The 13,462-nt window shown below is 47.3% G+C and overlaps 1 protein-coding gene across 1 annotated transcript in view; it reads left to right on the top strand.

Moving 5' to 3' along the window:
* The window catches only part of GPX7 (glutathione peroxidase 7), a 46,018-nt gene extending 40,769 nt beyond the window's left edge, over positions 1 to 5,249 (top strand). Inside the window, exon 3 of the mRNA XM_083157929.1 lies at positions 4,748 to 5,249. Within this exon, the coding sequence (XP_083014055.1) occupies positions 4,748 to 4,911 (164 nt within the window). The 3' untranslated portion in view covers positions 4,912 to 5,249. The remainder of the gene's footprint in view (positions 1 to 4,747) is intronic.
* Positions 5,250 to 13,462: the final 8,213 nt, after the last annotated feature.

Below are 13,462 nucleotides of genomic sequence, written 5' to 3'. Positions count from 1 at the left end.
AGCGGTGATTGGAATCATACATTACAGATCGCACCCAGATGCCTCCACGTAGGATCCCCCGACCATCTGATTATTACATTAGGGAGCCGGTGACTGGATACACAGCGGTGATTGGAATCATACAGTACAGATCGCACCCAGATGCTTCCACGTAGGATCCCCCGACCATCTGATTATTACATTAGGGAGCCGGTGACTGGATACACAGCGGTGATTGGAATCATACAGTACAGATCGCACCCAGATGCCTCCACGTAGGATCCCCGACCATCTGATTATTACATTAGGGAGCCGGTGACTGCATACACAGCGGTGATTGGAATCATACATTACAGATCGCACCCAGATGCTTCCACGTAGGATCCCCGACCATCTGATTATTACATTAGGAGCCGGTGACTACATACACAGCGGTGATTGGAATCGCACATTACAGATAGCATCCAGATGCCTCCACGTAGGATCCCCGACCATCTGATTATTACATTAGGAGCCGGTGACTGCATACACAGCGGTGATTGGAATCATACAGTACAGATCGCACCCAGATGCTTCCACGTAGGATCCCCGACCATCTGATTATTACATTAGGGAGCTGGTGACTGCATACACAGCGGTGATTGGAATCATACAGTACAGATCGCACCCAGATGCTTCCATGTAGGATTCCCGACCATCTGATTATTACATTAGGAGCCAGTGACTGCATACACAGCGGTGATTCGAATCCTACATTACAGATCGCACCCAGATGCTTCCACGTAGGATCCCCGACCATCTGATTATAACATTAGGAGCCGGTGACTGGATACACAGCGGTGATTGGAATCATACATTACAGATCACACCTAGATGCTTCCACGTAGGATCCCCCGACCATCTGATTATTATATTAGGGAGCCGGTGACTGCATACACAGCGGTGATTGGAATCATACAGTACAGATCGCACCCAGATGCTTCCACGTAGGATTCCCGACCATCTGATTATTACATTAGGAGCCGGTGACTGCATACACAGCGGTGATTGGAATCATACATTACAGATCGCACCCAGATGCCTCCACGTAGGATCCCCGACCATCTGATTATTACATTAGGGAGCCGGTGACTGCATACACAGCGGTGATTGGAATCATACATTACAGATCGCACCCAGATGCCTCCACGTAGGATCCCCGACCATCTGATTATTACATTAGGGAGCCGGTGACTGCATAAACAGCGGTGATTGGAATCATACATTACAGATCGCACCCAGATGCTTCCACGTAGGATCCCCGACCATCTGATTATTACATTAGGGAGCCGGTGACTGCATACACAGCGGTGATTGGAATCATACAGTACAGATCGCACCCAGATGCTCCCACGTAGGATTCCCGACCATCTGATTATTACATTAGGAGCCGGTGACTGGATACACAGCGGTGATTGGAATCATACAGTACAGATCGCACCCAGATGCTTCCACGTAGGATCCCCGACCATCTGATTATTACATTAGGGAGCCGGTGACTGCATACACAGTGGTGATTGGAATCATACAGTACAGATCGCACCCAGATGCCTCCACGTAGGATCCCCGACCATCTGATTATTACATTAGGGAGCCGGTGACTGCATACACAGCGGTGATTGGAATCATACATTACAGATCGCACCCAGATGCCTCCACGTAGGATTCCCGACCATCTGATTATTACATTAGGGAGCCGGTGACTGCATACACAGCGGTGATTGGAATCATACAGTACAGATCGCACCCAGATGCCTCCACGTAGGATCCCCGACCATCTGATTATTATATTAGGGAGCCGGTGACTGCATACACAGCGGTGATTGGAATCATACAGTACAGATCGCACCCAGATGCCTCCACGTAGGATCCCCGACCATCTGATTATTATATTAGGGAGCCGGTGACTGCATACACAGCGGTGATTGGAATCATACATTATAGATCGCACCCAGATGCCTCCACGTAGGATCCCCGACCATCTGATTATTACATTAGGGAGCCGGTGACTGCATACACATGGGTGATTGGAATCCTACAGTACAGATCGCACCCAGATGCCTCCACGTAGGATCCCCGACCATCTGATTATTACATTAGGAGACGGTGACTGCATACACAGCGGTGATTGGAATCATACATTACAGATTGCACCCAGATGCCTCCACGTAGGATCCCCGACCATCTGATTATTACATTAGGAGCCGGTGACTACATACACAGCGGTGATTGGAATCATACAGTACAGATCGCATCCAGATGCCTCCACGTAGGATCCCCGACCATCTGATTATCACATTAGGGAGCCGGTGACTGCATACACAGCGGTGATTGGAATCATACAGTACAGATTGCACCCAGATGCTTCCACGTAGGATTCCCCGACCATCTGATTATTACATTAGGAGCCGGTGACTGGATACACAGCGGTGATTGGAATCGCACATTACAGATCGCACCCAGATGCCTCCACGTAGGATCCCCGACCATCTGATTATTACATTAGGGAGCCGGTGACTGCATACACAGCGGTGATTGGAATCATACAGTACAGATCGCACCCAGATGCTTCCACGTAGGATCCCCGACCATCTGATTATTACATTAGGGAGCCGGTGACTGGATACACATCGGTAATTGGAATCATACATTACAGATCGCACCCAGATGCCTCCACGTAGGATCCCCGACCATCTGATTATTACATTAGGGCAGTGGTCAGGGAACTCGGTCCTCATTACCCCACGCAGTGCTTGTTTTGCAGGTCTCCTCACAGAATCACAAGTGAAATAACTAGCTTCACGTACGGACCTTATAAATTGTGTCTGTGAGTAATTAGTACATCTGTGCACCTGCTGAGTTACCAGCAAAACATGCACTGTGTGGGGTAACGAGGACCGAGTTCGCTGACCACTGCATTAGGGAGCCGGTGACTGCATACACAGTGGTGATTGGAACATCATCCTTAAAATAAGCAAAAATCGCAAATAAATAAGGACGACCAAGTATAGGCGTCTAACTAAAGGCTGTCGACCATGGTATTGTCAACAATCACCCTGTCGATACCATATATAACCATTTTGGGAACCAGGACTGGCTCCTTAAGCCTGGCGCTGGTTTTATGGGATTCTCTTTGTTTTTTGTCCCCTGAATTTCTAAAACCAAGACCGGCTCAATGTGCCCAGTGCTGGTTATGCTTGGGGCCAGGGGCCCCTCGCAGTTTTTCACTAAATACCGCATACTTTCATGTCTAAGATCACTTTATCATTAATAAAAAACGCACTAAATCGCACGTCAATCCCGACTTTGTCTAAAGAAACGCAAGAATGGAAAAAGTAGCCCTGACATAACAAATGATGCGGTGTCCTCAATGCTGCAGCCAGGCTTATCTTCCTCTCCCGCGGCTCTAACTCTGCTACTCCCCTTCAACAAAATCTGCACTGGCTTCCATTCCCCTACAGAATCCTCTTCAAACACCTCACACTCATACAGGGCCATCTCTAATTCCATTTCTCCATATATCTCTAACCTCATCTCCATTCATATACCCTCCCGCCCTCTACGGTCAGCTGACGACTGTCGTCTCTCCTCCACCCTGATCACTGCTTCCCACGCTAGAGTACAGGACTTTGCCCGTGCTGCACCCCTTCAGTGGAACGCACTCCCTCGCTCCATTAGACTCTCCCCGACCTTGCAAAGCTTCAAACGGGCACTGAAAACTCACCTATTCATCAAAGCGTACCCTTCCACTGCATAAACCAGCTGGTTCTCCGACCCCTTGCCTGTTTACATCCTGCTATCTAACCACCACCCCCTCGCTTGCACCTCTTGTAATCTGTCAGTCTCCCCTTCCTACTAGATTGTAAGCTCCTCCGAGTAGGGCCCTCTTCCCTCCTGTTGTCAAAGCCCACTTCTCTTCACATGTCACTCACAGCTCTCCTATACTCAAACACTCAGTGACCATCTTCGTCCGCATACTCATCTCCATCATTGGTATCAAGCCTCTAGTTGTATGTTTATTGGGTCCTCACTACTTACATTTAAGCTGTAATGTGTATTGAACTGTGGCGCTCTTTATTTGTACTGTATTTTTGTTATTTATTCAATGTTATGCCAAGTTTTGTCTCCCTGTATTGTTCCTTTGTACGGCGCTGCGAAACACTTGTGGCGCCTTATAAATAAAATTATAATAATAATAATGAGATAGTGCATTAATAATATTTAATATTAAAAGGCACATAAAATAACTGAGCATAAAAAACCTCTGCTTATAATAAGTGCATTTGTGGGATCCGTTTCTGTATGTGCCACAAAGAGTAAAGTCCACCTCTAGTTACCACTATTCCACCACTTGGGGAATTATTCCTGTTCAGAATATATAGCAGCAATTTCCTCCATATTGGTGGTGTTGAAGAGAGTGAAATGGATATGGAGCAGCAATTGGTGTGTGGATAAAGATCTTTTACATGGGCGGCTGGTCCGGGTCCAAATTGGGAGTAGTAAGGTGCTCAGTAGATGTGCGGAGTCTCTGTGCTGACGCGTTTCACTGTAGCCAGATACAGCTCCTCTCGGGAGAGCTGCGCTTTGTGTTACTGATCACACGTTAGTAAATATGGGGTCAGTATCAGCAGTAGGTTGGTGCATCTTCCAGTGATTGGGATGTTACTTATGCTCTATACTCTGAATGTTACTGAATGTGTGATATGTTTTATGTTTTGCACTTAACCAGATTCCTCCGGCAAAGAACCAGACTGGAATTTCTGGAAATATCTAATTGGACCTGATGGGAAAGTGGTGGATGCCTGGGGTCCCTCGGAGTCTGTGGAGACAGTGAAACCAGATGTTCTAGCGCAGGTCAGGAAACTGATCTTGAAGAAGAAAGAGGAGCTTTGACCGGCGTGTAGAGACTGGATTGCAGCAGCTCAGGGTCTGTGTAACAAGCTAAGACTTCTCACAGTAATGGAAATGGAGAGTGTTACCATGGAAACGCCTATCACCGGCAGTAACCGTCCTCCGTATCCATCAGCTCTCAAAATAAGATGTGAAATGTTACAGGACATAACAGAGAAAGATCTCCTGAGACAGCGCAAAACCGACAAAGTATACAGCAGCTTCCCCCGATGGAGTCATCACTGTGCCGGGATATGGCTGCAAGCGCCAGCCATCATGTGACTGAAAGTCTACGCGTCGCCTCATTGGCATTTATTTTCCAATAAAGTAAAGTGAAATCCCTTTCTACTAATCAGATGCATTGTTTGGGGGCAGAAGGGACGCAGGTCACTGGGTGCACTTGTATGAGGCATTGCTGTGGTGGGGCGGGCAGGCAGAAGGGACGCATGTCGCTGGGTGATATCTCACAGGTATATGGGAGGTGCTGGGGTGTGATGTCACAGGTATGTGGGAGGTGATGTCACACAGGTATGAGAGAGGTGTTGCGGTGTAATATCACACAGGGATGTGGGAGGTGCTGAGGTGTGATGTCACAAGTATGTGGGAGGTGCTGTGGGATGATGTCACATAGGTATGTGGGAGGTGCTGGGGTGTGATGTCACAGGTATGTGGGAGGTGATGTCACACAGGTATGAGAGAGGTGTTGCGGTGTGATATCACACAGGGATGTGGGAAGTGATGTCACACAGGTATGTGGGAGGTGTTGGGGTATGATGTCACACAGGTATGTGGGAGGTGTTGGGGTGTGATGTCACACAGGTATGTGGGAGGTGCTGGGGTGTGGTGTAATAATAATATATCTTTATTATTATCAAATGCCCACATACAATGAACATTAAATGAAATTCAAATGTAAGCAGTACAGAATAAAAGACAAAGTACTTGTGTATTATCACGGCGCCCACAATTTCCATCGTAGGGCATTGTACAACCAAAAATCGCGTCCCATCGCATGCGATATGATCGCTTGCGATGCGACGTGATTGGACCCGATTTTTAATTGTACAGGCACCCAGATGTCTGATTCCTATGTTAAATGCCCCCCCAGACCCGATTTTTGATTATACACCCACCCTGATGGGTAATGACTATGTTAAATGCCCCCCCATTGTTAACGCCACCCCACTATCAACGCCAACCCGAAGCGTGGGGAGCACAGCGGTACGCGTCCTCCGACCTTTTCATACCCCCACTATCCACATCGGCATAGAGTTGATTTTATATAGTGTGGCGAGTGGACGCGGATGACTTCACATATATTCCGCGCCCCTTCGCGGGGCTCGCTGCGCTCGCCAAGCTTCGGGCTCGGTGGCTCACTGCGCTTGCCACACTATATAAATTCAACTCCACGCCGACGTGGATAGTGGGGGGGGTATGAAAAGGTCGGAGGACGCATACCGCTGCACTCGCCACGCTTCCAGTTGGCGTTGATAGTGGGGTGGCGTTAACAATGGGGGGGCATTTAACATAGTTATTACCCATCAGGTTGGGTATACAATTGGGTCCTGTGGGGCATTTAACATGGGAATAAGTCCAAATCGGGCATGAGCGCGTCTCATCGCATGCCATTATTATGGCACGCGATGCGACCCGATATTAAAATTGTATACTCAGCCCGGGGAAAGGCTCAAATCGGGTCCCATCGCAAGCCTTAATTAGTGGTATGCGATGCGATGGGCGCCGTGATAATACACAAGTACCAAAGATAATAAAAGAAAGTGACAGAGTACAGGATTATTGAGAGAGAAGCTTGCAGACTAAAGTGAAGCTTGAATATTTAAGTGACTTGTGAGTTGGAAACAGAAGCAGGTGAGTTAGAATACAGAAAAAGGTGAGTTTGAGCACAAAAGCCTAAACACATATTATTGTTATTACCATACATCTGATACAATGTTTGGCCTGGTGCAGTGCAGTGGATGTAATGCATTTGTTTTGAGGGAGACATTCTGGAGACTCGGCTGCTGTCCAATCTGCAAACAATTTTCTTTGCTGCAGGAGGAGATAGCTAAACTGCATGCTGAGCTACGTAGGATGTCTGTGTCCTTGTAACCACCACTGCCTCAGAGAGCCCCCAGAAGACATTCTGCCTGGACTGCTGTGAGCTCTGAAAGGCAGAGACTGACAGAGGGCATCAGACACATTCCCCAAGTGGTCACACTGCAAAACTCATATGCTGCTCTTGCAGGGTTGGAATGTATGACCAACGTAGGCAATAAAGAACAGGAAGATATGAGGACTTCTACCTCTTCTAACTGTAGGACCAGGAAAATTTCACCTCCAAAAAGGACTGCACTTCTTTTGGGAGATTCCATCATTAGAGGAGTTCATCTGGGGAATTCTACTATAGTAGAGAAACAAGTAAGGTGCTTACCTGGAGCCACAGCTCCAAGAGATAAAGAATGCATGCTAAGAGTTGTAAAGGCAGCAAGAAAAGATGGGGAGGTGGATGTCATCGTCCACCTAGGCACAAATGACCTGGTTAATGCTGAAGTCATGGCCGTAAAAGATGAATTTAGAAAGTTAGGAACTGCTCTAAAACAGGTGGCAACCATTGTAACTTTTTCAGACGTATTGCCAGTACACCAAGGGGAAGATAGAACTCTGAAAAATTAGAAACTTCAATGTTTGGCTAAGGAATTGGTGCAACGAGGAGAGATTTGGATACGTAGGTCAAAGTCAAGCTACCTGGCAAGACAGAGCCTTATATAAAAGTGATGGCCTGCACCCATCTTCAAGGAGAACGAGAATATTAAGTGAGAAGTTTGGAAGCTTCATAAGCAACTTTTTAAACTAGCAGAGGGGGGCAGTGAACCAAATAAGAATGAAGAAATCTGCTCCCCTAACCTAGAGGTATTGTCTCTGCAGGCAAATGGAACAGGAAGCCTATCCACTGCAACAGAAGATAATGCCGATCAAAACCGAATAGATATAGGCAGAAAGATGAACATAGCTAGCAGCAGGAGAAGCACAAACACAACTTTAAGAACTATGTGTGCAAATGCTAGCAGCTTAAGAAATAAAATCCCAGAACTAATTGCAATAATGACAAGGGATGAACTGGATATTGTGGCTATTACAGAGACATGGTGCAATGAAAATCATGACTGGGACATAGCTATACCAGGATATACTTTATTTAGGAAGGACAGAATGGGAAAAATTGGAGGAGGGGTTGCAATATATGTGAAAAAAAATATAAAGACTACCTTAATACAAAGTATTGAAGAACAAACGGAGGCCCTTTGGGTGACCATAGAAACAGGGAAGAAGGCGATTCTTCGTATAGGGCTGATCTACAGACCACCAGGTCAGGAACTAGACAAGAGCCTATTGCAGGACATAAATAAAATGGCATTAAAAGGAGAGGTAATAATCATGGGAGACTTTAATCTACCTGATGTAAACTGGGAGCTGCCTGTTGCAAGTTCCACCAGAAGTAGGGACATGCTGAATTCCTTGCAAGGAGCATCCCTCCAGCAATTGGTGAGGGAGCCCACTTGTAAGGATGCAATATTTGACTTAATACTTACAAATGGTGACAGAATATCTGACATAAATGTGGGTGAAAATCTGGGATCCAGTGACCATCAAGCAGTATGGTTCAAAATAAAGACAGAGACTGACTCATTGCACACAAAAACAAAGGTGTTAGATTTTAGGAAGGCTGATTTTGTAGAGATGGGAAACTCTGTAAGGGATTCTTTGGCAGAGTGGAAGAACTTGGAAGGAGTGCAGGATAAGTGGGAAAAATAAAAAAGTGCAATTCTAAAAGCAACAGAACTTTGTGTCAAAAGAGTTAGGAAAAACACAAGAAAAAGAAAGCCATTGTGGTTTGCAAAAGAAGTAGCAAGTATTGTGAAAGCAAAAAAAGTTGGCCTTTAAGAAATTTAAGCAGACGCAGAAGAATGAGGACAAAGAGGTGTATCTTGTTAGACAGAAGGAGGCTAAAGGCCCCCATACATTAGGCCGACTTGTCCTAGGGACAAGTCGGACCCAATTTACCTGCGAGCCACCCGGCAGCTCCCCGGGAGGCTCACATACAATTTGGCACTTGATGTGCCATTTTTACATGGGATAAATCGCATGCGATTTATCCCATGTAAAAAAAAACCCAGGGAGCTGCAGGGCGGTGAGCAGTAGTGGGGGCGGGCAGCGGCAGTAGTGGGGACGGGCAGCGGTGGTGGGGGCGGCCAGCGGCGGTAGTGGGGGCGGGCAGCGGCGACGGGCGGCGTTTGCGGTGAGCGCAGTGTACTTACACATAGCAGCAGCGGCGGGGATGGGACGTGCAGTGGCGGCTATTATATTTTTAAAATACTTGTCAAATGACCGGCCGCTCTCTGATTGGCCGGAGAGCTCTCAGCCAATCAGAGAGCGGCCGGTCATTTGACAAGTATTTTAAAAATATAATAGCCGCCACTGCGCGTCCCGTCCCCGCCGCTGCTATGTGTAAGTACACTGCGCTCACCGCACACGCCGCCCGTCCCCGCCGCCGCTGCCCGCCCCCACTACCGCCGCTGGCCGCCCCCACTACTCCCCCGGTGTCTGTATGCATATGCCTGTCAGGTGGCAGGCATATGCATACAGGGAGGTCGGACGTGATCGTATGTACAGACCGTCCGACCTCCCTGATCCGGTCCGATGCGCACGGGACCGCGCATCGGATCGGATCAAATGTCACATACCTACGATTTTGGGCCGATTTCATCCGATTATCGGCACAAAGTGCCGAAATCGGATGAAATCGTCCCAAAATCGCATAGTGTATGGGGGCCTTAAGAAGGTAATCAGATGTGCAAAAGCACAGGCTGAAGAGAAAATGGCCCAGTCAGTGGGTAAAGGGGGGAAAACTTTTTTTAGGTATATAAGTGAAAGGAGAAAAACAAAAAGTGAAATAATTAGACTGAAGACAGAGAGTGGAAGTTTTCTTGAGGGGGACAATGTAATAGCAGATAATATTAAGAATTATTTCTGCTCAGTATTCACTGCTGAAAGAGAGGGGAAGGGGCCACAGTTAAGTTGCAAGTATAGTCAGAAAACTGAGGGAGAGACAAGTACATTTACAGAGGAGAAAGTCCTCACAGAACTCTCAAAACTGAAAGTGGATAAATCAATGGGACCAGATGGGATACATCCAAGGATACTAAAAGAGCTTAAAGGAGAGCTGGTAAAACCAATAACAGAATTATTCAACCAGTCACTAGCTACTGGAGTAATCCCAGAGGACTGGAAAACAGCAAATGTAGTCCCACTGCACAAAAGTGGAAGCAAGGAAAAGGTAAGCAACTATCGACCAGTGAGCCTTACATCAGTAGTAGGGAAATTGATGGAAACACTCTTAAAACAAAGAGTTGTAGAATATCTCAAAACCAGCAATTTACAGGATCCAAAACAGCATGGGCGAAATGTAATAGGGTGCGATTTTTTAGACATGTTCGATTTTTGGTCAAAAACGGCCGAAATCGCACATTTTCCGAAAATCGCACATTTAATAGGTTGAAAATCGCGGTAAAAAATCGCACCTTTTTACCGCGAAATCGCACTTTTAGAAGTGCGATTTTTAGTCACATTTCAATTCGCATCCAGATGTTTTCCCATTATAAAGTATACAACTCGCAAATGTAATAGGGTGCGATTTTTGGTAAATGTTACCAAAAATCGCAAAAATAATAGACCAGGTTCTGACAGGCGAATTTGACAGAACCATGCACAGATCATTGAGATCTGTGCATGGTTCTGTTAATAAAAATGTGTAAAAGTGTTTTTATAAAAAAAAAACGGCGTGGGGTCCCCCCTCCTAAGCATAACCAGCCCCGGGCTCATTGAGCCGGACCTGGTTCCAAAAATACGGGGGGACAAAAAGCATAGGGGTCCCCCGTATTTCTGAAACCAGCCCCGGACTCTTGGACCGGTCCTGGTTCCAAAAATACGGGGGACAAAAAATCTGGGGGTCCCCCGTATTTTGAAACCAGCACCGGGCTCCAACAGCCCGCGGTGTCATGCCACAGCCGGGGGACACTTTTTATACAAGGTCCCCCGGCCAAAACATGAGCACCGTGGCTGGTCAGCCTTGGACGGGGTACCTGGAGGAGTGGGGACCCCCCCAATAAAGGGGTCCCCCCCCCCCAGGCTTCACCCGTCCAGGGCTGAAGCCCGGGGCTGTCACCGGCGTCCGTGGCCAGTGGACGCCGGCCTGATAGGGTTAAATCCATCATACATATCATTACATTGCTTTTTACCGGCGAACTACAAGTGCCAGCAGACCTCCCCCGCATGCTGGGACTTGGAGAACCACAAGTCCCAGCATGCGGGGCATTAATGGGCCCGCTGGGACTTGTAGTCCACCTGTAAAAAGAATGTTTATAAAAAACACACACACACAGAGAAGTACAAGTTTATTACACACACACACCTCACTTTTACACCAGCGTTACTTACCATTCCTGGATCCAGCGCTGGTCTGGCTGCTTTACAGCCGGCTCCCCCCGCACTGACAGGCAGCGGGGAGAACCGGCTGTCTCCGTCGCTTCTAACAGCCTCTGTAGCGCTGTCCGAGTGCTACAGAGGCTGAGAGCGTGATTGGCTGAGCTACAGTATGCGTCTCCATGGAGATGCATAGCTCAGTCCTGATTGGCTGAGCTATGCGTCTCCATGGAGACGCATACTGTAGCTCAGCCAATCACGCTCTCAGCCTCTGTAGCACTCGGACAGCGCTACAGAAGCTGTTAGAAGCAACGGAGAAAGCCGGTTCTCCCCGCTGCCTGTCAGTGCGGGGGGAGCCGGCTGTGAAGCAGCCAGACCAGCGCTGGATCCAGGAATGGTAAGTAACGCTGGTGTAAAAGTGAGGTGTGTGTGTGTAATAAACTTGTACTTCTCTGTGTGTGTGTTTTTTATAAACATTCTTTTTACAGGTGGACTACAAGTCCCAGCGGGCCCATTAATGCCCCGCATGCTGGGACTTGTGGTTCTCCAAGTCCCAGCATGCGGGGGAGGTCTGCTGGCACTTGTAGTTCGCCGGTAAAAAGCAATGTAATGATATGTATGATGGATTTAACCCTATCAGGCCGGCGTCCACTGGCCACGGACGCCGGTGACAGCCCCGGGCTTCAGCCCTGGACGGGTGAAGCCTGGGGGGGGACCCCTTTATTGGGGGGGTCCCCACTCCTCCAGGTACCCCGTCCAAGGCTGACCAGCCACGGTGCTCATGTTTTGGCCGGGGGACCTTGTATAAAAAGTGTCCCCCGGCTGTGGCATGACACCGCGGGCTGTTGGAGCCCGGTGCTGGTTTCAAAATACGGGGGACCCCCAGATTTTTTCTCCCCCGTATTTTTGGAACCAGGACCGGTCCAAGAGTCCGGGGCTGGTTTCAGAAATACGGGGGACCCCTATGCTTTTTGTCCCCCCGTATTTTTGGAACCAGGTCCGGCTCAATGAGCCCGGGGCTGGTTATGATTAGGAGGGGGGACCCCACGCCGTTTTTTTTTTTACTTTTTTTTTTTTGCACAAAATTTTGCGCACATTTTCATGACTGAAAATGCGCACATTTTCATGACTACAAATCGCGGCAAATCGCATTTTTTGCCGCTAATTCGCATCTCATTACATATGCGAATTCGCGGCAAAAAACGCGATTTTTAAAGGTGCGATTTCTGGCGAGTTTGGAACTCGTCCAAAAATCGCACCCTATTACATTTCGCCCCATGGGTTTACTGGGGGAAGATCATGTCAAACAAATCTTATTGACTTTTTTGACTGGGTGACTAAAGTAATAGATCAAGGTGGGGCTGTAGATGTAGCTTATTTAGACTTTAGTAAAGCTTTTGACACTGTCCCACATCGCAGACTGTTAAATAAACTTGAAAGCTTGGGATTGGATTCTAAGATAGTTGAATGGATAAGAGCGTGGTTGCAGGACAGAAAACAGAGAGTTGTAGTAAACGGAGTACAGTCAAAGGAGGGAAAGGTTACAAGTGGAGTACCCCAGGGATCTGTACTTGGAGTGGTGCTTTTTAATATCTTTATTGGTGATATTGCAAATGGAATTGAGGGTAAAATGTGCCTTTTTGCAGATGACACAAAGTTATGCAACAGGGTAGACACACCAGGAGGGGTAAAACAAATGATTGAGGATCTAGGCAGATTAGAGAAATGGTCAAGAGAATGGCAACTACAGTTTAATGCCAAAAAATGCAAAATCATGCACTTGGGTCTCAGAAATCCAAAGACTCAATATAGTATAAATGGCACTATAATGGAAACTACTGAGGAAGAGAGGATCTAGGTGTCACTATTTCAGGGGACTTAAAAGCAGGTAGGCAATGTAACAAAGCAATGAAGAAGGCAAGACAGATGCTTGGTTGCATAGGGAGAGGTATCAGCAGTAGAAAGAAAGAAGTAATAATGCCACTGTATAGGTCATTGGTACGACCTCACCTAGAGTATTGTGTTCAGTTCTGGAGGCCATATCTCCAGAAGGATATAAATACATTAGAGACTG

The sequence above is a fragment of the Crinia signifera genome, chromosome 8 (genome assembly GCF_055691185.1).
Source record: "Crinia signifera chromosome 8, ASM5569118v1, whole genome shotgun sequence".
Taxonomy (NCBI): Eukaryota; Metazoa; Chordata; class Amphibia; order Anura; family Myobatrachidae; genus Crinia; species Crinia signifera.
Note: the sequence above shows the minus strand (reverse complement) of the source record. Positions and strands in the feature narration are given on the sequence as shown.